This window comes from Aythya ferina (assembly GCF_964211825.1).
Source record: "Aythya ferina genome assembly, chromosome: 13".
Taxonomy (NCBI): Eukaryota; Metazoa; Chordata; class Aves; order Anseriformes; family Anatidae; genus Aythya; species Aythya ferina.
The window spans coordinates 9482320-9500279 of NC_140311.1; the positions used below are offsets into that span (position 1 = coordinate 9482320).

Here is a 17960-nt window from a genome sequence, read left to right on the forward strand (position 1 = left end):
CTCTCCCATGCTAGCCTGCATATGTGGGGACTGTCTGAAATCCATGCAGTACTCACTAGGCTTCAGTATAGTTCTGAAAAATCCCGAAACAAAGCTTGACAGTGAGTAAACAACTAGAGTGCCAAGACAAATGCTCTTTCATGCTGAGCTATGCATATTCTCAGGTCCTCATAACCATCTGTCTGTAACCATATCTGACAAGACAAGGAAGCATGAGTACCTGAGCTTAGGATCACTATCCTGTAAGTGCATAATATCTAATGCAGTGAGGTATGATCTGTGATGATAGCTTCAAGTATAGTGGTATCTGTGAAATTATAAAGTATTATTTTGAATTGCAACATTTATTTCAACCACTGAAGTTCCTCTCAAGACTTGCTTCTATGACTTTTTCCAGGTATGCTCCCCTTCTTCCTAGTGCTGGAGAAAAGGACTACAGGCAACAAATCTTTACTCTGTAGCGATCAGGAAAGCAGAGAACCCACTTCATGAACTGCTCAAACTCTAAGCCTACCATACACTTCTTGTAAGTCATGGACTGTCTCAGCTCTGCCAAACTGGAACAGAATCTCTCCTGAGCACTCAGGCACCTTCTTAGCATAAAGGTAAGCTCTGTGAATGGATGTTATATTTCTGTACCTTATCTAGTGAGCACTTTGCAGGGATGCTTTCAAGTTCTTTGTGAGTATAGTACATACATGTATGTGCTGCAACATAGGGAGACAAGAATTACTAGTCTATTTTTATTTCTGTAATCTATTTTTATTTTCTAATGCAAATTAGATTCTATGCTTGACACAGATCAGATACTTTGCTTTACAGTAATTATAACAATAAAAGTGAGATAAGATTTATGATAGGCTACATTGTAAGGAAAAGCAGTTGGTATGTCTTATCTTCACAAGCTAGTTAACTTGCATAAGCTTTGCATTTGACCGCAATAAGCAAGCCAGCAGAAGAGGACTAAAGTGACAACCATCATTACTGAAACAAGAGCAGAATGATGACTCTAGATGTTCGGAAATCACAGAAGAGTTCTGCGGACACACACCTGAATACAAGCTGATCCATGGCAAGCCACTAATTAATACTATTAATACTAACAAAGGTAAAGCTAGTTAGGTAGATGACCATCTAATAGACAGCTAGCCAGTGCACATTTAAAAGCATGTGATACTTCAGAAAGCTGAAAGAACACCTTGAAGATATACACAGATAGTAAATTAATTGTTTATAAACTTCAAGCATTTTGGAGCAGTTAAGCAAAAATAAAATCTACAGATAATGAAGTTCATTACAGGTAGGCATTGAGGTCATATTCCTGCATATGTGGGAATTGTCAGAAGATAAAGTGTTAACTTCCATTATCTGAAAATAAACACCAAAAAAAGTATTTTTCTGCTGTAGCTTCTTCCACACTTTCCAGTAGCAATTCTTCACCAAAACCGTTCAGCCATGATGTCAGGCCTCTCCATGCTGCCAGCCATTCCATCTGAAAAATCAGTCTCTTGCTGAGAAGTTATTTACATTTTCCTGCTTTCAATAGGAACAAAAAAAAAACACCTTCCTCCCCCCTCCCCCCCAAAAAAAAAAAAATACAATAAAGTTTTCCTCACTGCTGCATAAACACTTTCTGCAGTCTGAATTTGACACTTATTCCCAGAAAACATAAGTATTTTGGCCATAAACACAAAACACAAGAATCCGCATATATGAACCCCCAGAGATATTGATTGCACAGCAGCTTTAAGAAAACAGAAGAAAAAAACACTAAGTACTGACTACTAGCTAGAAGTCCCCTGCAACCTTTTACATTAATTAAAGGCTCAGAGGAAAAATCACATAGAAGTTACTAAAAAAGAGCAGTTATGGATATTTAAAGTAGGCATCTTTAACAGCCAAGTGAGAAAACAGAAAGCAGACAGAAATAGGTTTTTTTAGCTATAGCATTTTAGATACATTAAGTAATTCAGAAGAATCTTTACCTAAAGAAATATATTTGTTACTGAATAAAGGCATAAAATATGCATAATAAAATAGATAATAAATGAATAAAATCACAAAGCTATACTTAAAGAAAACTAAGAAAATTAAGGCAACCATTCTAGACCCTACTTTAAAATAACAATTAAAAAAAAAAAAAAATCTTAAACCTAAATGTTAGTTTTTCCATAATACAACAACACCCCATCCCTACTACCCAAGCAAACACAAACACCACCTCCCTACCAAATTACTCACCACTCCTAACAAGGGCCTTTTATATAAACCTACCCTTAGCACAGTGCTCTGGAGGCTCGTCCTATAAATTTGGCAATGGCAAACAGCTGCTGCTTATATACACCAGAGAGTTTGAGACAAGAAGCTGCTTCTGTCTGGTAAGTGTGCCAGTTTCAGGGTTCTTCTTTCTTTCTAACAATTAAGCTGGCAGCTTGAGCTACTTATAAAATGTAGTGTACAGCTATGTTCTATATGTGGTGAAAGCTGCTTTTAAAGAAATACTTGTTATAAGTGAGTTATCTTTCCTAAGATAACAGGAAGCGTCCTAATTGCTCTGTGAAGTATTTTCTCTCTAATAATGAAAACTTGTAGGTACTGTAAGGAAAAGTACTGTAGCCTTGTGAATATGATGGGACTATTACTGGCTGCAGCACATCATGACTCTCAAAAGTACCATCTGTCCTCAAATAACCTATCTGAGAATAAGGAAGTAATAGTCAATTAGGCAACTTTGCTCCCTTTGTCTGGATTTACAGCAAGAGGATAGTATCCCACAAATGATGAGGCTAACAGGGTATTGGAAGAGTTAGTCTTCAAATAATGACTGACTTCAACCATTACCTGTGCTGATACTTAAATACAAAGTGAGGACTTAAGTGCTTGGGAACTGGACCTATATCCTACTAGGTATTTGCTATAGTTCAAAAACTGAGGTTTTTTTTGTGAACTGCTTCTTAGATTAGCTTTTGACACACAAACTGATTTAGAGTTTTATCCTATATAGACTACTGTTTTATCCTCAGTGATGCTATAAGAAAGTATGTGGCTTAACTGTAAAATTAGCCAGTTTTAATGTCTTTATTAAAAGCTCCTGAAACAACGGGGAAATAAACTTAGATTAAGTAACAAATAGATTGTGTTCTATGGCATGCCTTAATTTTGTGATAATGCATTGAACTTTATATACTGAAAGAAGAAAAATGTAATTCTACAGTAACCATAATTCTGAATAGAAATTAAAGATGTATCAGGAGCAAACACTCTATTTTAAAGACTTATCTCTAATGCAATAATAATGGTATGTTTTAAGTTAGTAAGTTATGTGGAGAGGGAGGGAACAGGATGGAAGAAGAGGCTAAATACATATGATAATGTAGTAGAACAATTGAAGTAAGCAGTAGATGCAAGGTGTTTATGTTTATTGACAAGGGAAATACGATATTTTTCTGGAAAAACACATAAGTACTGGCCATGGAACAGCACAAACTACTGACTCTGCTCTAGAGTCATCATATACTTCAATGCAGGGCAAGTGGAGCTGGAGCTGTGGGGTATGTGCCTGTGTTGCTTCACTCAGTAGGTTATGTCTACAGTGTAATTTCCAGTAAAGCTCTCTATCTATACAAAGGAAGGTGACTAACTAGAAATACAACTGTATTATAATTAAACGAGTCAGCTCCTTTGTAGATATTACAAAAAAACTAGGAACAGTTTAAAATTAAAAACTACGTGCAAGTATACACTGGGACTATCTCCTATCTTGTCTTAAATGTAATACTTAAGATTTGTTTTGTTTGTTATTGTGTGGCTTCAGTTAAATATGCAATGATAACACAATTAGGAAATGGCAAAGGATAAACATCTTCAAAGTCTAAAGTAGTTCATGTTCCAAAAAGAGGATTCTACATCTAAACAAAACCAATTATTTCAGTCTTAGGAACCATCAACAAATTATAGCATGTAAATCTTAGAGGGCAGATCTCTAATAAAGATAACAGAATCTGGTAACTAAACTTTTTTAATGAAAGCAAAACTTTCCTGTTGAATTCTTTTCCTTCTTTTCCCTCCTCCAGGGACCCAAAGAAAAATCTTGTTTGCATTGCTACAGCTTTACATATGCCATGTTACTCTTCCCTAAAATTAATTTCCTGTTTATCAGCACCCAATCAGATCTGCTGTGGTGTGCATCAGGAACTCTTAACGCTCTTTAGCATTTGATCCTCAGAGCTCCTGTCATTAATCTCAATTACAGCAATGAATGATTAGCACTTACAGGAAAATGGCATGGACTGATTTTTGTACTTTGAAAATGAAAACTGTAAGGACCACCCATGAAAAGTTTCAGTCAAGTGATTTGCCTCGTAGCATACAAACTCAGGGATGCGAGATGAAATAAAATCAGTTCTCCAGAGAGGATTTTCCCTATCCTTAACAATACTCTCACAATCTATAGTCTAGATCTGCTTAACTACCAGACTTCTGACGTGGAGGGAAAGCTATCCAATAAGCTTGTTCACCACGGACTTTAATTCCTTGAAGGCTTCTGGCCTTCAGGAAAAAGCAACCCTAACCATTGAGCTTAGGGCTGTGATCTGCACCTGCTTAGGTTGGCGTTTTGCTTCTGGGTAATTACTTCTGGCAACTCAATGTGCCTACACAGGGTAGTTTCTAATGTAACCAGCTCTATGTTATGCTGTTTACCAACAAGTAGGGATTTGCAGATTCATAGTGGGGATATCTTTGCCTTCTATTAGCTTCTGTAGGTCAGTTGCCAGCTGGGGTGGAAGCCCTGTGTGCTGCTGGCTCTGGTGCTGCACTGAGTAGCACCGAGTTTTTGTTGTTTGTTACACACTGAGTGATTATGGAATAATGGTTATAGAAGCATGTGTTTTCTTCACGGGTCTTGACTCCCTCGGGAGATTAAATAAAGGCTCAAAATTCCCTAAAATGGTCAAATTAGAATATTTGTTTCTCGACGGATAGAAGTGGTACAGTGACAGACACATCCAAACGGTGACTTGCAGCAGCGCTCGGCTCAGCACGCTGCTGGCTGCCATCACCTGCACGAAGGCCTGAAGCGAATATAAAAGCAAACGAGGTGCAACGCCGCTGCCACCGGCCTTTGGCCGCCCCCAGCCCGGGCTCCCCGAGGCAGGCGGCGGGGCACGGACACGGCTCGGGAGCCCCCGGGCGAGGCGGCGGCAGCGCGGGCCGATGGCGCCCCCTGGCGGCGCTGCGCGGCGCGGCACGCCTGCCCGCACCTAACATGGCCGCGTCCCGCCGTCCAGCGGCGGGGAGGGGGGGGGAAATGGCGGCTGGTTGCCAGCGAGCTGGAAGGCCTCGCAGCAGTGCGGCTGCTGCCGCTCCCGTCCGAGCTCGGGGCAGCCCGGGGCCGGGAGGGAGCTGCAGGACCGCAGTGCGGGGCGGCCGAGCTGCAGGTCGGCGGTGGAGGCTGTGCGGCAGTGCCCTCTGCGGGGTGGAGACGGTCCCTGCACGCCTGGTCTGGCCAGGGGTGGCCAGCGGGGTCTGCTCCGGGCTCCTCTCTTCCCGTGTAACCTCAGCCTCTCTGCTCGTGCTCGGGCTTTCCCGCTGCCGAAGCTGTTTCTTGGCTGAAGTGGTCCTTCATCCTTCCCTGGTGCACGGCTTCACCGATTTATAACCTGCAGCCTAACATAAAGTATCTTTACTAGTGACACAAGCTCACTCTCCATTCCTTTGCACCCCAGGGGCTCTGGCCCGGTGTGTAACAAACAGCACCCGGTGAGCTTTTCTTCCTGCTCCGTGGCACCAGTGTTGTTCTGTGCCATGGGCAAATCTTGCTGGTAGCTGCTCACAGCTGGCTGTTTCGGTGGCCTCTGCTCCCTGCCAGCTGGGGTCAATGACATTCTTGGTCATCGCAGTGGTGTTCTTCCTTTCTGCTTACTCCTTTGGGAGTGGGGCAATTAAGGTTATTACTCACTCTCCCTGCAGTGCTCCAATCTATATGCTGATAAAGCCTTGCAGATGTACTTAATCAGCACATTCTGCAGAGCGATTTGCTGGTTTATGCCAAAGATGTAAACAATGGCATAGAATAGAAACAGCTGTAAGGGCGTGTAGTGAAACATCTGTCCAGCCTGGCAGTTGCCATGTCCCTGCAGGAAGCTGTCACTTCCCCATCATTCGATGCTCTCAGCTCCGTTGCAGGCTGTGGAAGACCACGGGGAAGGGTCTGTCTGTCTGTTGGCACCATGGGCTACAGCTGTGCTGACACCTGGAGCAGAGGACACAGTTGTGCCAGGGGGATGGAGGGAGATGCCCTGTCCATCTGTTGTCTTGGAGCCTTCTTTATCTGTTGCTTTGGCAAAGTTTGGGTGCATTACCTCTGAACCATTTCCTATGGTTAAAGACAAGAAACCACTTCTACCTCTGCCTTAGGATGTTTCTGTCCTGGGCTTTCTCTGCAAGGAAGGGAAAAGCCTCCCTCGGATGAGGGGCTCTGAGCAGCCTCTCACTGAAAGGCCCAGCAGTGCCAGCAGCTGCCTCCATCCAACCTCCCAGCTCCCACAGCCTTAATCCTCCCTGTGCGTGGGCTGCCTGCAAACTCCCCTGCGCTGAGCCGTGCCGCCCCGCGGGGCCCCTTCCCCGCTTCCTGAGCGGCCACAAAGACCCAGGCACAAAAGGCTCTCCCGGCACCCTCCCTGACCCCCTGGCAGCAGTCCGCCCTCGCCGGCCTGTGCAGGCCTGCAGGCGGCACCGGCAGCCCTGCCGGGCCACGAACACACCCAGCAGGGTGTGAGCGGGCGGCACGGAGCTGAGTTACGCACCAGCACCAGCCTGGGAGCTCAGCCCCGTGCTCACCTGGCCACCCAGTGCCCGCTGCGGGAGCCCGACAGGGAGCAGGTATTTCCCCGTGGGAAGCACCGAGGGGGTGGCAGTGATGCTGGTGGGGAGGAAAAAGGGGAAGGGGTGTGTGGGGGCATTGCCCTACTGGGGGTTTGGGGGGAAGGAGCTGCCTGTGCTGATCCCACAGGCTCTGGAGAGTGGGGATGGTGAGCACGGGGGGGGTGTGGGGTGGGAGGCTGGGAGTGGGGTCTTCTGCTGCTTTGGGATCCCCCCACTGGGCTCTGTTTGCCCTCTCATGGGGACGGCAGGGCTGGGGACACTGGCCAGGTTCTGCTTGATGTGTGGCACAGTGGGTGAGCGGGTGGCACCCAGCCCTGCCTGTGGCCACCCGGTTGTCCTGCGCCAGCACCCGGGTGCTGTGGGGGCTCCCCGCGGGGCTGTGAGCGTGTTGTATGCTGCTGTGTCAGCAGCTGTAGCAACGTTATCTCATCCCAACAAGCCCTCTATGCCAGGGCTGGCTGTGTGCCTTGGAGCTCTCTGCTGGGAGCTGAAGGAGGGCAGCTTACACCCCTGATGGTCCCCAGCTCCCCCCATGGAGCTGTGCAGCATCCGCTGCCTGTCCAGCCCACCTCTGTTTGGGACCCATGCCCTGTGTAAGGGTGATGCACGGTGACACCTGGCACTGCCGCTGCAGTCCAGCCCCTGGGATAGGGGAACGGAGGGGGCATTTTCCCTCCGAGTCCCCTGCAGTACTTCCAGCACCCTCCCGATCACTCCGGTGGGGTAGGCGGGTGGCCAGTCCCACGCTGCTGCTGCCAGGCTCTGGTCCTTGGTCCCCTGCCAGGCTCAGCTGTGCGGTAGACAGCACAGGGCTGAAGTTCATTGAGCTGGTGACCACAACCACGCCCGCTGTACTTTGTACCCTGTGTGGGTGCCAGCTGGTGTCGTGACAGTGTTCCTTTGGTACCAGCAGCTGCCCAGTGCCCGGCTGGTTTGAGCAGTGAGAAGGGGTCAGGAACAAGTGCCAGGGGATGCTGGCCGAGGCCACTGCTCCCTGGTGAAGCGGTGCAGCAGGGCAAGCAGTAACGGAGATGGGGTTTCAGGGCACGAATAAAGGCAAGCCCATTATATTTTGCCTGCTCCCGGTGCTCAGCTGCAGGTAGTGTGGGGACCGTGGCAGAGCTTCCCAGCCCTCTTCCTCCCCTTGCTGGTGTGTGAGGAGCCCTGCACGCAGCCTGGGTTCTTGCTGGGGGTGCTGAGCCTGGAGCCTGCTGGACTGGTTGTGCTGCATAACCAGTGCCCTCCCAGGGCACCGCCGCTTGTTCTGGCACCGTACCTCACCTGGGGCCATGGCCAGCAGCTCTGCTAAGTCCTGGGGCTCTGGGGCAGCTACAGTTACCTGGAGCCGGGGTGTTGTAGTGCCCCATCCCCATGGGGGCTGGGTGTCAGGAGGTGTGTGCTGACATGCCGTGTGCATCCCCTGCAGGATTGTGACCCACTGGCCCACGACTGCCCTGCGCTATGGCTGATCCCCCCGGCTGCTGCCGCCCCTGTGCTACCTGCCTGCTCTGCCTCTACAGCTGCCAGTGGATCACTGCCAAGAAGGAGAAGAGGAAGGGCCTGAGAACCACCAAGGTGATGCTGTGGAAGGTGCTGAGCTGGGGCTGGCCAGCCTCTGTGTCAGAGTGTTGGGGAAGGGCTGAGCCCCCCAGCCCAGATATTGGGCTGCTGGCCCCATAGCACTGGTCCTGAGAGCCTGGGCTGCTCTGGGACCCTCTCTGCCCAGGGGCTAGCAGTGGGGGAGAGATGTGAGAGTGTCAGGGAGAGGATGAGCCCTGTTCCCACTAGGTGATGAGAAAGGCAGCACAGCAGTGTGAGTCTGAGCCCCAGCCATCCCCTGCCCAGCTTGGCGCACGTCTGCGGCGAAGCTCGCACGTGCCTGGGCGGGCAGGTCCTTGGGCACAGGGTGCCCTGTGAGCCACGTGGAAGGCACGGTTCCCGGGCAGGGTGCATCCCTGTTGGGGTGCTGGCAGGGGATGTCCCCAGTGATTTATAACTCGAGAGGGGTGAGGCTCTGGGATTTTCTGAGGTCTCCAACTCCCATGGGAGCGGCTGCGCTGCTGCTTGCCCCGTCTTGCCTGGAATGTGAGAGCTGGTCCAGGCTGCCAGGTGTCCCGCTCGGCACCTGGCACCTCCGTGCACATGCGGGGCTGGGGATGGAGACCTTGAAGCTGGACCTGGCTTTAGCTGGGTGAGTAGGAGCTGTCTGGGGGCTCAGAGTTGTCACTGCTGTTCTGGAGCACAGCACCTGTCTCTGTCCAGTCCTTCCAGTCAGACCAGCTCATGCTCAGCCCAGTTAACAGGACAGCTCCTGGTCCCTGCCCCTGCTGCTGGCTGGGTGCTCCCTGGGGTCTCAGCACCAGCCGTGTGCTGGGTGCCCTGCAGATGAGTGCATAGTTGTCCTCTCTCTCTGGCTTTCAGTGTGACTGCAGCTGGTTCCTCTTCCTCTTCTGCGTCTTTCTCTTCACGCTGGTGTGGCTCTACTTTGCCATCATCATCCTCAATGATTTCCACAACTTCAATGAGTGAGTAGGATCCCCCATCCAGCCTTGCTCCTCACACGCCCCCATCCCTCTGACCATCCCCTTTGCTTACAGGTTCATTTTCAAGCAGCAGAAGCTGTGGCTGGACTGGTCCCTGGTCCTGCTGATAGCAACAGCAGTGCTCATCACCTACTCAACTGTGCTTCTGGTGAGCCTCACAGATCCCCCTGGGCTGCCAGGAGATGGATCTGTGCTGGGCATGGGCCAGGTGGAGCCTGCAGCACCCAAGCCTGTGTGGCTGGAGACCCTGCATGTGTTCAGGGGCCAAGGCTCCTGTGGGAAGGCTGGGTCTTGTGCCCTTTGAGGGCTGAGGTGTAGGGTACAGCCCAGCTCTGATGTTTCCTCCTTTTTCTTGCAGGTCCTTGCTTTGTGCTTGCAGCTCTGTGGCCAGCCCTTGAAGCTGCACTGGCTGCACAAGGTGAGAGGTTGGTGGGGAGAGATGCTGCATGCTGGGCATGTTCTCTGCCCACCCCCTCTCCTGCATCTTTCTGCCCCTGGGTAGCAGGATGCTATATGTGCACCCCTAACTGCCCTCTGCCCTGCCCCACAGACCCTGCTGATCATAACTGCCCTCGTGGTGGCTGCAGCATTCACAGGGCTGGGAATAAAGTGGGCGGAGGAGTGGAAAAGCGCACGCATCTCCCTGCAGGTGAGTCAGCTCGACATCAGGGACACCCCCGTTGTCCCAGTACCTGACTCGAGGGGATGAGATGCAGGGTGGTGCCTAGAGCCCTCAGCATGGCTGTGCGCCATGGGGAATAACCCTTGCTTCAGCCTGGACTGTGCAGTTCTGTCTGGAGCAGTTGCGGTCAGGTCACGGATGGTGGTGGGACTGGAGAGGCACCCGGTCCTTCACTCCCTGGCATTCTGCCTCTTCCTGTGTCACTATCTGCACTGGCAGATCCCTGCCATTGGACCACGTAGATTTTGGGGACAGGGGCTGGGCTGGTGCTGGCTGACACCCTGCCTTTGCCTCCCCAGGAGACAGGTCCCTTCCTGCACATTGGAATCGTGGGGGGAATGACTCTCCTTGCCTGGCCGCTGGCCAGCGTCATCTACCGCACCCGCAACACAGGTAAACCCCCCGAGGTCCCCACCTCTCCCTGTGGCTGGGTGCCCAGCCTCCTGCACCCCACTGAGCAGCACTGGCAGCAGAGCAGCGTACAGGGTGCAGTAGGAACAGGTCCTCAGGACTTAGTCTGGTAGTGATGCATCACCCCTGCTTGTATTTGTTGCTCATCATGCCCGGCCCTTGGTGCAGCATCAGCTCTGACTGCTTTGTAGATGGATGAGAGGTACAGATGGCAGATCGGGTCCTGCAGAAGTCCTGGGTTAGGATGCAAGGGCATGTGCAGGGTTTTTTCTTAGCCCCCCACTGTTCTTGAGGCTGGGGATGCAATGTCTGACCTAGGGCAGCCATAAGTGAAAGCTGAGACAGCCTTGGCTTGTTCCTAGCAGCCCCCAGAATGCTCCCTGTGTACCTCACTCCACCTTCTGTCTGTGCCTGCAGGTCTCAAGGTGTTTCTGCTGCTCGCGTACAGTGCAGTGATGATCGCGCTGTACCTGGCTCCTCTGGGAATCACCTCCCCTTGCATCATGGAGGAGAACCAGCTGCCCCCCAAGCCAGCCCTGGTTGGCCACCGAGGAGCCCCCATGGTGAGTGACAGCACCTTGGGCTATCCCTGGCTCTGAGGCACTGGCACTGGACCCTTGCTGCTGCAGCTTGGCTGAAAGGGGTGCCTTGGGCCAGCACAAGGGCTGGAGGAGGTGGGTGAGGAGCGTGGGTGTTGCTTGCTGAGCTCTGCTGGACCAGGAGCAGGTAACTGCAGAAAGCTGGACTGTGTAGGATGTCGGGAAACAGAGCAGACATGCTTTGCACCCATCCTTCTTCAATCCCCCACTGCACCAGGGTCACACAAGTCCTGTTGTGGGTGCCTTAATGCTCAGCTGAGCTGCCGGGTGCTGCCTGCAGCCAAGTGGGCGAGTGCCTGCCCCTTCCTGTGCTGACACCACATCCTTTACAGCTGGCCCCCGAAAACACCCTCATGTCGCTGCAGAAGGCAGTGGACTGCGATGTGGAAGTCTTTGAGACGGACGTCATGGTGAGGTAAAGGGGCAGCAGGGATGTGGTGGGTGGAAGGGGCCTGTGATTGCAGGATGTACAGCCTGCACTTGGTGTTAGACCTGTTAAAGGGTCCTGCCATTCCCACCCACCTCCCCCCAGCATGAGACTGAGGTGGGGGCTATGCTTAGAGTGGCTGGGAGGGGACAGAAATGCTGAGGCAGGGTTAGGAGGCAAACAGCTTGTGACACAGCCTCCCTCTCTGCTCCTTTGACAGTGCTGATGGGGTCCCATTCCTCATGCACGATGAGAAGCTCACCAGGACCACTGATGTGCAGAAAGTGTTCCCTGAGAGAGCTGACATGAACAGCACGGCCTTCAACTGGACAGACCTGCAGCAGCTGAACGCTGGCAACTGGTTCCTGGAGGTCAGGATGGGTGCACTGGGGGGCAGCGAGAGCCCTGTCCTGGGGAGCACTCCCTTTGCAGATACCTGAGCAAGGTGCAGGAGCACTTCCATGCCTGCACGAATCCCTGGGGTGCAGTTACACCCTGTGCTGAGCTGCTCTGACTCCGCAGCTGAGTCACGGGGAGGCTGGTTTGAGGGCAGATGTCTGATGTGCCCTGACAGTGCTTGTGCTGAGCTGCGCAGCCTGCCTGGGCTTGGAGGCAGCTGTGGCAATGCTCTTCAGGTGACTAACAACCTGCTGAATGCCCACAGGTGCTGGGGCTGCTGGAACAGTGCTGTTAGCAGGGAGAAAGGGAGAAATGCCCTGTGGATGGGCAGGCAAATGAGCTTTGTGCCCCTCCACAGAGAGGCCAGGATGGGAGGCTAGAGCCGTTACAGGCACAAGTCTGGGAGATGGAGGCTTGCAGGCTCTGCTAGTGGTGGCTGATTCTTTCTCCTTTGCAGCGGAAACCATTTCCCACTGTGCAAAGCCTTTCGGATAGTGATCGTGACGAGGTGGTTAAGCAGAGGATCCCGTCCCTGGAACAGACACTAGAGGCAGCTAAGGAGAGCAATATCTCCATCATGTTTGACCTTCGGCCAGAGAAACACAGCGATTACCAGAGCTTTGTCAATGCCACCCTAGATGTCATCTTAAAGTCAGGCATCCCGCTTCAGCAGGTGAGCTGGCCTCCACCCTGCTGCTGCTGGGCCCTGCTGTCACCCTGCTGCTCTGCTACCCAAAACACCCCCACTGCCCTGCACGCCTCATCACCACATGCTCCCTGCTGGGCATCTTGTTGCACAACAGACGCTGGGGCAGCTGCTGGCTAGGTCCAGGCATGGCCCTGATAGAGATCCTGGGGATTTCCAGCTGTGAGATGTTGCCAATAATTAAGAGGTTAATGCCTGAAGCTTCAGACCCCTGCGAATACTCCGATTCCCCATGACTGGCCACCCTGGTGTGTAAACAGTGACTCAGTCAAGGGAGGGGAGCACAAGAGCATGAAACGAGTGCTCATATTTCCACCTCCCTGCGCACCGCACCTCTCCCTGCAGCTCCTTGACTTGCTGCAATCTCCTCGCCTTCCTTTGCACTTCACCCAGCCTCCGCAGCCCAAGCCACGTTCTGCCCTGCAGGGATGAATTAGCACCCAATTCACTTTCACTCCTGGCTCTTTGGGAATTCAGGGTATAGCAAAAGCTTCCACTATAATGCGTTCCTGCTGCAGAACTGGGGGCAAAAGCTTGCGCTGCTTGATCTATTCAACCACCCAGAATGACATAAATGTCTTGCTGCAGCTCTTTTAGGCTAGAGTTGCTTTCCCCTTGCAGTGGGGTTTGTTGTGCTTGCCTCTTGGCTGGGACAAACTCCTAGGAGTTTGCCCTGGCTGAGATCCTCCTGGGGACCTGAGCAGGGAGGTGGGCAGGAAGCAGCTTTCAGAGCAGGCAGTGTGTGCCTGGGTCTGCACGGAGGTCTCTGGAGAGCTCGGGAGTGCCTCTTACTGCAAGTGCTCCCTGGCTCTTGCCTAGGTCCTGTGGCTGCCGGATGACTTCAGGGAACAGGTCAAAAAGAGAGCTCCAGGCGTCCAGCAGATTTATGGCCGGAAGAGGAACCAGAATGAGAAGGAGCAACTGCAGCGTGTCAACCTGTCCTACCAAAACATGAGCTTTGAGGAAATCAGGTGAGAGCAACAGGCTGCGATGAGGAGAGGTCAGGGCACAGTCCCAGCTCTGTCCCAGGGTCTGGCAGAGGTGAAGTTCCCCCACGGCCACATGTGCCCCACCAGGCAGGGCTGGGGATGGAGCTGGCTGCCGTCCTCTGCCTGGCCAGCAAATCTGCCCTGGGTCTGGCTCTCCAGGCAGTTCTCCCACGTGGCTGCAAGTGCTGGATAGCATCCCAGACATACGGGCCTCTCCGGCTGTGAGCTGAGCATGCTGGCACTCTGCTGTCTGCTGCACTGACCAGGCTCTCCCTGTGCAGGCAGCACCGCCAGGACAATATCTCAGTCAACTTGTTTGTGGTGAACCAGCCCTGGCTCTTCTCCGTGCTATGGTGCGCAGGGGTGAGCTCTGTCACTACCAACGCCTGCCAGGTGCTGAAGGAGATGAAACACCCCATCTGGCTGCTGGTAAGAGAAACCTTCATTTTCCACAAGCCTTTGTGCAGCACAAGGGTGTGGGTCCCATCCTGCAGCTGCCAGCAGGGTGGGCATTGTCCCATGCTGTGCTGCTGTGGCAGCGTGACCCTGCAGAGAACTGCTGGCATGGTGGGCTGCGTGGTGCCACCAGCACGGTGATCACAGCTTGGCTCATTGCCCCCTTGCAGCCCAGCAGAACATACCTCATGATCTGGATTGTTGTGGACTGTGTTTCCTTCCTGATGATCCTCTGGGCCTTCCTCTTGCTGAAGTAAGTTTGACCCCTGGGGCAGACTCGGGGAGGCTGGGGTGGGCCCTGGGTGGCTGGTGAGTCCCCAAATCTGTGGTATCTGCTGCCACCTATCCTGCACTCAGATCTTGTGGTCCTCTCCCATCTGGTTAGGTGATACAAAAGTGCATGGAGGCAGCTTTTTTTTGAGCAGTCTGCTCCTAAATACCTGACCTGACCCTCCCCTAAGCTGCTGGGTGCCTTTGGCCTGCACTCGCTACCTTGCCGTGCTCCCAGGCCAGGGGCTGGGGGACCTTGTGGCACTGGTACAGGAGGAAGCCCATCTGCCAAGAGCAGATTCCTGTGGACTGGGTCCTGTGGGGCCCCACGCTCTGCAGCTGGGAGCTTGAGGGAGGAATGGGAGGGGCCCAGACTGAAGCACTAACATCGATCCTACTCCATCTCCTAGGAAATGCTCCCAGAGAAGGCAGCCAGTGGGTAAGTGCATGGATACCAGCTCCCCTCTTCCTGGGGGCTCCCCCCACTGCTTCCTGGCTGGCAGCCTGCACAAGGGGGGCATGGGATGGAGCTGAACGGGCTGGGGAAGGGCAGGGAATCCCAGCACAGGGAGCTCCTGTCCTGCCCTTAGCAAACAGTCCTGTGGGGTGGTGCTGGGGAGTCCCACGCTCCCCAAGTCCTTCCAAACCGGCTTTTCAGGCAGCCCTGCCTGTCGCTGCGGGATGGTGGCTGCCCGCACTCACTGTCTTCTCTCTGCTCTCCGCAGAGTCTGAGACGGACGTGCTGCTCACGAAGATCAACAGCCTGATGCAAGACTGACCCCTCCAGCCTGCATCAGCCGTGGGGAGGGGCAGACAGACGTGCGCAGCTCGAGCAGGGAGTGTTCCTCTGGCCAGCTTCAAGGCTGCTTTCCTTTGTAGGCTCCTTCCTGAGCTTGCGGTTCCTGGCTCCTCGCGTGGTGCAGAACTGCCCTCAGCTGAAAAGACCTGGCACTATGTCCCCTGCTCCTGCTGGCACGGAGGGGACAGAGCCTGGGCGGGGGGTTGCTGGTGCTGGCATGGGCCCTAGGGGCTGAGCTTTTTTCCAGCTGTGCTGGGGTCAAGACCTCAGCCTTAGGATGCTGGTTCAAAGGCTGGTGGGGTTTCGAGGCACTGTTTGGTGCGGGTATGGGGCAGTCTTAGCCTGTCACCATCATCTCCGGTGACAGGGGCAGCAGCACTTTAACCAAGGTGTCCATGGGGCATGAGGAATTAGGACTGGATGCAGTAGGGGCATAGGATGGAGCGGGAGCAGAGCCCTGGAGGATGCAGGAGCTCTCCTGCTGCTGGCTTCATGCCTTGGGGGGGGGGACAGCCGCTGGTGCTGGGGAGTGGAAAGGGGCTGTGGGTGGAGGGGGCTGGCTGGGCCACGGTCCTGTGTTACTCAGCATCGGGCACTTCGCGGCGGGGCCTCGACCTTCCCTCGCTCCTCCTTATTTATGTCAATAAATGAGAGGCACCGGCGGCGGTGAGTGAGCTCGGCAGGACCAATTCCTCCTCCCCAAGCCTGCGGCGGCGCCAGCCGGGGCTGGGCTGCGCCGTGCCCGGCTCGGGGCAGGCGGCGATGCGCGGTGCGCCCGTGCCATCTAGCGCCGGCAGCGGGGAGCGACACCGGGCCGGGGAGGGGGACAGCGGGGACACCGGGCGGCCGGCGGGGACACCGGAGCGGGGGGACCCGGGGATGCCCCTACCCGGGGTGAGGGAGGCCGGCGGAGCCCCAGCCCGGTGCCGGGGGCTGGAGGGGCGCTCCCGGAGGCGGTGCCGGCGGCGGGGGCGGCTCCGGTTCCCGCTGGGCGGGGCAGGCGGCGGGGCCGCTCCCGGGGCTGGCACCGAGCGGAGCGGCCGCCGGTCGCGGCGGAGCGATGATCCGCAGGGAAGGTAAGGAGAGCCCTGCCCCGCCGTGCCCTGCAGTGCCCTGCCTGCTGCGCCGGGCACCGCGGCTCAACAAGTGGCCGCCCCGCCGCCGGTACCGGAGAGCTGCGCTCCCCCCCCCCCCCCCCTCCCCGGGCTGCGTCCTGGTGCTCGGGGTGCGGGGATGCGGGGTGCTGAGCGCGGCACCCCGGGGTGCTGCGGGAGGGGTGGGGGGGGGCACGCTGCCGGGCGGCGCGGGGTGCGCCCCGGGGCAAGGCGAGGGGGGGACCCCGGCACCGGCTGCTCCTTCCTGGAGGTGCAGGAGGGGCTGGGGGTGCCCCCCGGGTTTGGGGTGCGGGGTCACCCTGCTCCCGTGCCCCTTTCTCCCGCTGCTCCTGCACGGTACGGGCTGGGGCGGGATGCTCGCAGCGGGTGCCCGGTCTGTGTCCTGCTGGCGGGGTGTGCCCCCCAGTTCTCCTCCTGCCTCTTTAGCCTCTGCCGATAAGGTGAGGGATGACCAGGCGAAGATGACTCAACCCCGCTCGCAGGATGCTGGGCACTTTGTGGAGCCGCTGATCCTGCGGAGAAGGAAGTGCTCGGTGCGAGCACGGGGCTGGGACGCCCGTAAAGCCCGATGAGGCTGGAGGGCTGGGAAGAGGGAAGTCCCTGCTTTTCCCGAAGCAGCCGTGGAGCTCGGCTCTGAGCAGGGGCGACTCACACTTCCCCAGACTCCTTTCTCTTCTCCTCCCGCATTGAGTCACCGTGGGCTGGTGGCACAGGCGAGCCCCCTTTCTCTTTCAGGAGTGGGGAGGAGAGCCCGTCGGGGCGAGCTGAGACAGCAGGTGGCACGCGCCCTGCCAGACACAGGCCCCCTTGTCTGGTGACCTGAATTCCCTGCCCAGAGCCCTGGGACAAGCAGGCCATCCTTTCTGCATGAGTTCCTGGGTCAAGAGATGAGCCCCTGACAGTGGCGGGATGCCTCCCCCGCCTCCGCACACAGACGCCCTTTGTCTGCGGGCTGCCTGGGTGACAAAGGGAAATATTCAGTGGCAGGGCCGGGACGGGCTCAAGGTCCGTGGGAGCTCCCCACCCATCCGATATGGGTCACATCTGGGGCTGGCGTTGGATTTTGCCCAGCTATGGAACTGAGCTTGGCAGCTCCGCACGTCTGCCCAGAGAAGTATGGGGCCACCCTGGCACAGGGAGATCACAGCTCCATTATTTTGGGTCCAAAATTGTCCCACGGCTATGGTGAGCCAGTCTTCACAGCAGCCTCCTGCTCCCCTCCCGGCCAGCATCCCTCTCAGCAATTCTCACACTTCACCCTGTAAAGTTTTTCTGCTCGTGGAGCTGAGCTGTTTGCAATATCTTGTGAATGGGGCAGCTGCAGCTGCACTCATCTTTGCTGTGGCCATCTAGCCCCTCGTGGGAGAGCGTACAGTACCTCACAGCAATGCCAGCAGCCCTGTGTAACAGGGATGTGTCTGGCTCCTGAACAGCTCTCTGCCTGGCTGGGAGGTAGCAGTGGTACTAAGGCTGCCTGCAGGGACAGCGGCACGAGTCTAGCTCTGATTTTCAGGGTCAAGGAAGGCCAGCGGACAGGATGAGTTCCCTTACAGTCCCTGCCTGCCCCTTCTCCATGGCTGCTCTGCAGCTCATGGTGGGGTTAGCTGCACTCACACATTTAACTGGTGTGCCTGGGGTTTACCAGATATAAACATGGTGACACAACTCTTGCAGGGATG

At 54.6% G+C, this 17960-nt stretch overlaps 2 protein-coding genes and 1 long non-coding RNA gene across 7 annotated transcripts in view; 2 read left to right on the forward strand and 1 right to left on the reverse strand.

The window, feature by feature from the left end:
• The first annotated feature begins 465 nt into the window (after positions 1–465).
• GDPD2 (glycerophosphodiester phosphodiesterase domain containing 2) lies at positions 466–15836 on the forward strand. Of its 3 annotated transcripts, none has more exons than XM_084534195.1 (16): positions 466–605; positions 8312–8460; positions 9307–9410; positions 9483–9576; positions 9787–9846; positions 9979–10077; positions 10410–10503; positions 10939–11084; positions 11453–11535; positions 11768–11918; positions 12404–12619; positions 13472–13623; positions 13923–14070; positions 14268–14350; positions 14778–14806; positions 15093–15836. In XM_084534195.1, the coding sequence occupies exons 2-16, from the start codon at positions 8347–8349 to the stop codon at positions 15143–15145; spliced, it is 1626 nt and encodes a 541-aa protein (XP_084390321.1). In that variant the 5' UTR covers positions 466–605; positions 8312–8346; the 3' UTR covers positions 15146–15836. The 3 variants fall into 3 exon arrangements, with proteins under 3 accessions (XP_084390321.1, XP_084390320.1, XP_084390319.1); XM_084534194.1 differs by lacking the exon at positions 466–605 and adding an exon at positions 2281–2378; XM_084534193.1 differs by lacking the exon at positions 466–605 and adding an exon at positions 6744–6882.
• LOC311443759 lies at positions 730–2490 on the reverse strand. The gene is made up of 2 exons (XR_014697486.1): positions 2275–2490; positions 730–1492 (listed from the first exon to the last, which is right to left on the reverse strand). It is a non-coding gene; the product is annotated as an uncharacterized lncRNA (long non-coding RNA).
• A 306-nt stretch (positions 15837–16142) lies between the features above and the next one.
• DLG3 (discs large MAGUK scaffold protein 3) overlaps positions 16143–17960 on the forward strand; it is a 74041-nt gene continuing 72223 nt past the window's right edge. For all 3 annotated transcript variants that reach the window (XM_084534481.1, XM_084534484.1, XM_084534485.1), the window contains exon 1: positions 16143–16242. In XM_084534481.1, the coding sequence (XP_084390607.1) occupies positions 16227–16242 (16 nt within the window). In that variant the 5' untranslated portion in view covers positions 16143–16226. The remainder of the gene's footprint in view (positions 16243–17960) is intronic.

Excerpts from the sequence above, each read along its gene's own strand:
- GDPD2 (XM_084534195.1), top strand. The coding sequence starts at position 8,347 with ATGGCTGATCCCCCCGGCTGCTGCCGCCCCTGTGCTACCTGCCTGCTC. Across the intron at positions 8,461-9,306 it reads AGGGCCTGAGAACCACCAAG|TGTGACTGCAGCTGGTTCCT; the intron begins GTGATGCTGTGG and ends TCTGGCTTTCAG. Across the intron at positions 14,351-14,777 it reads TGGGCCTTCCTCTTGCTGAA|GAAATGCTCCCAGAGAAGGC; the intron begins GTAAGTTTGACC and ends TCCATCTCCTAG.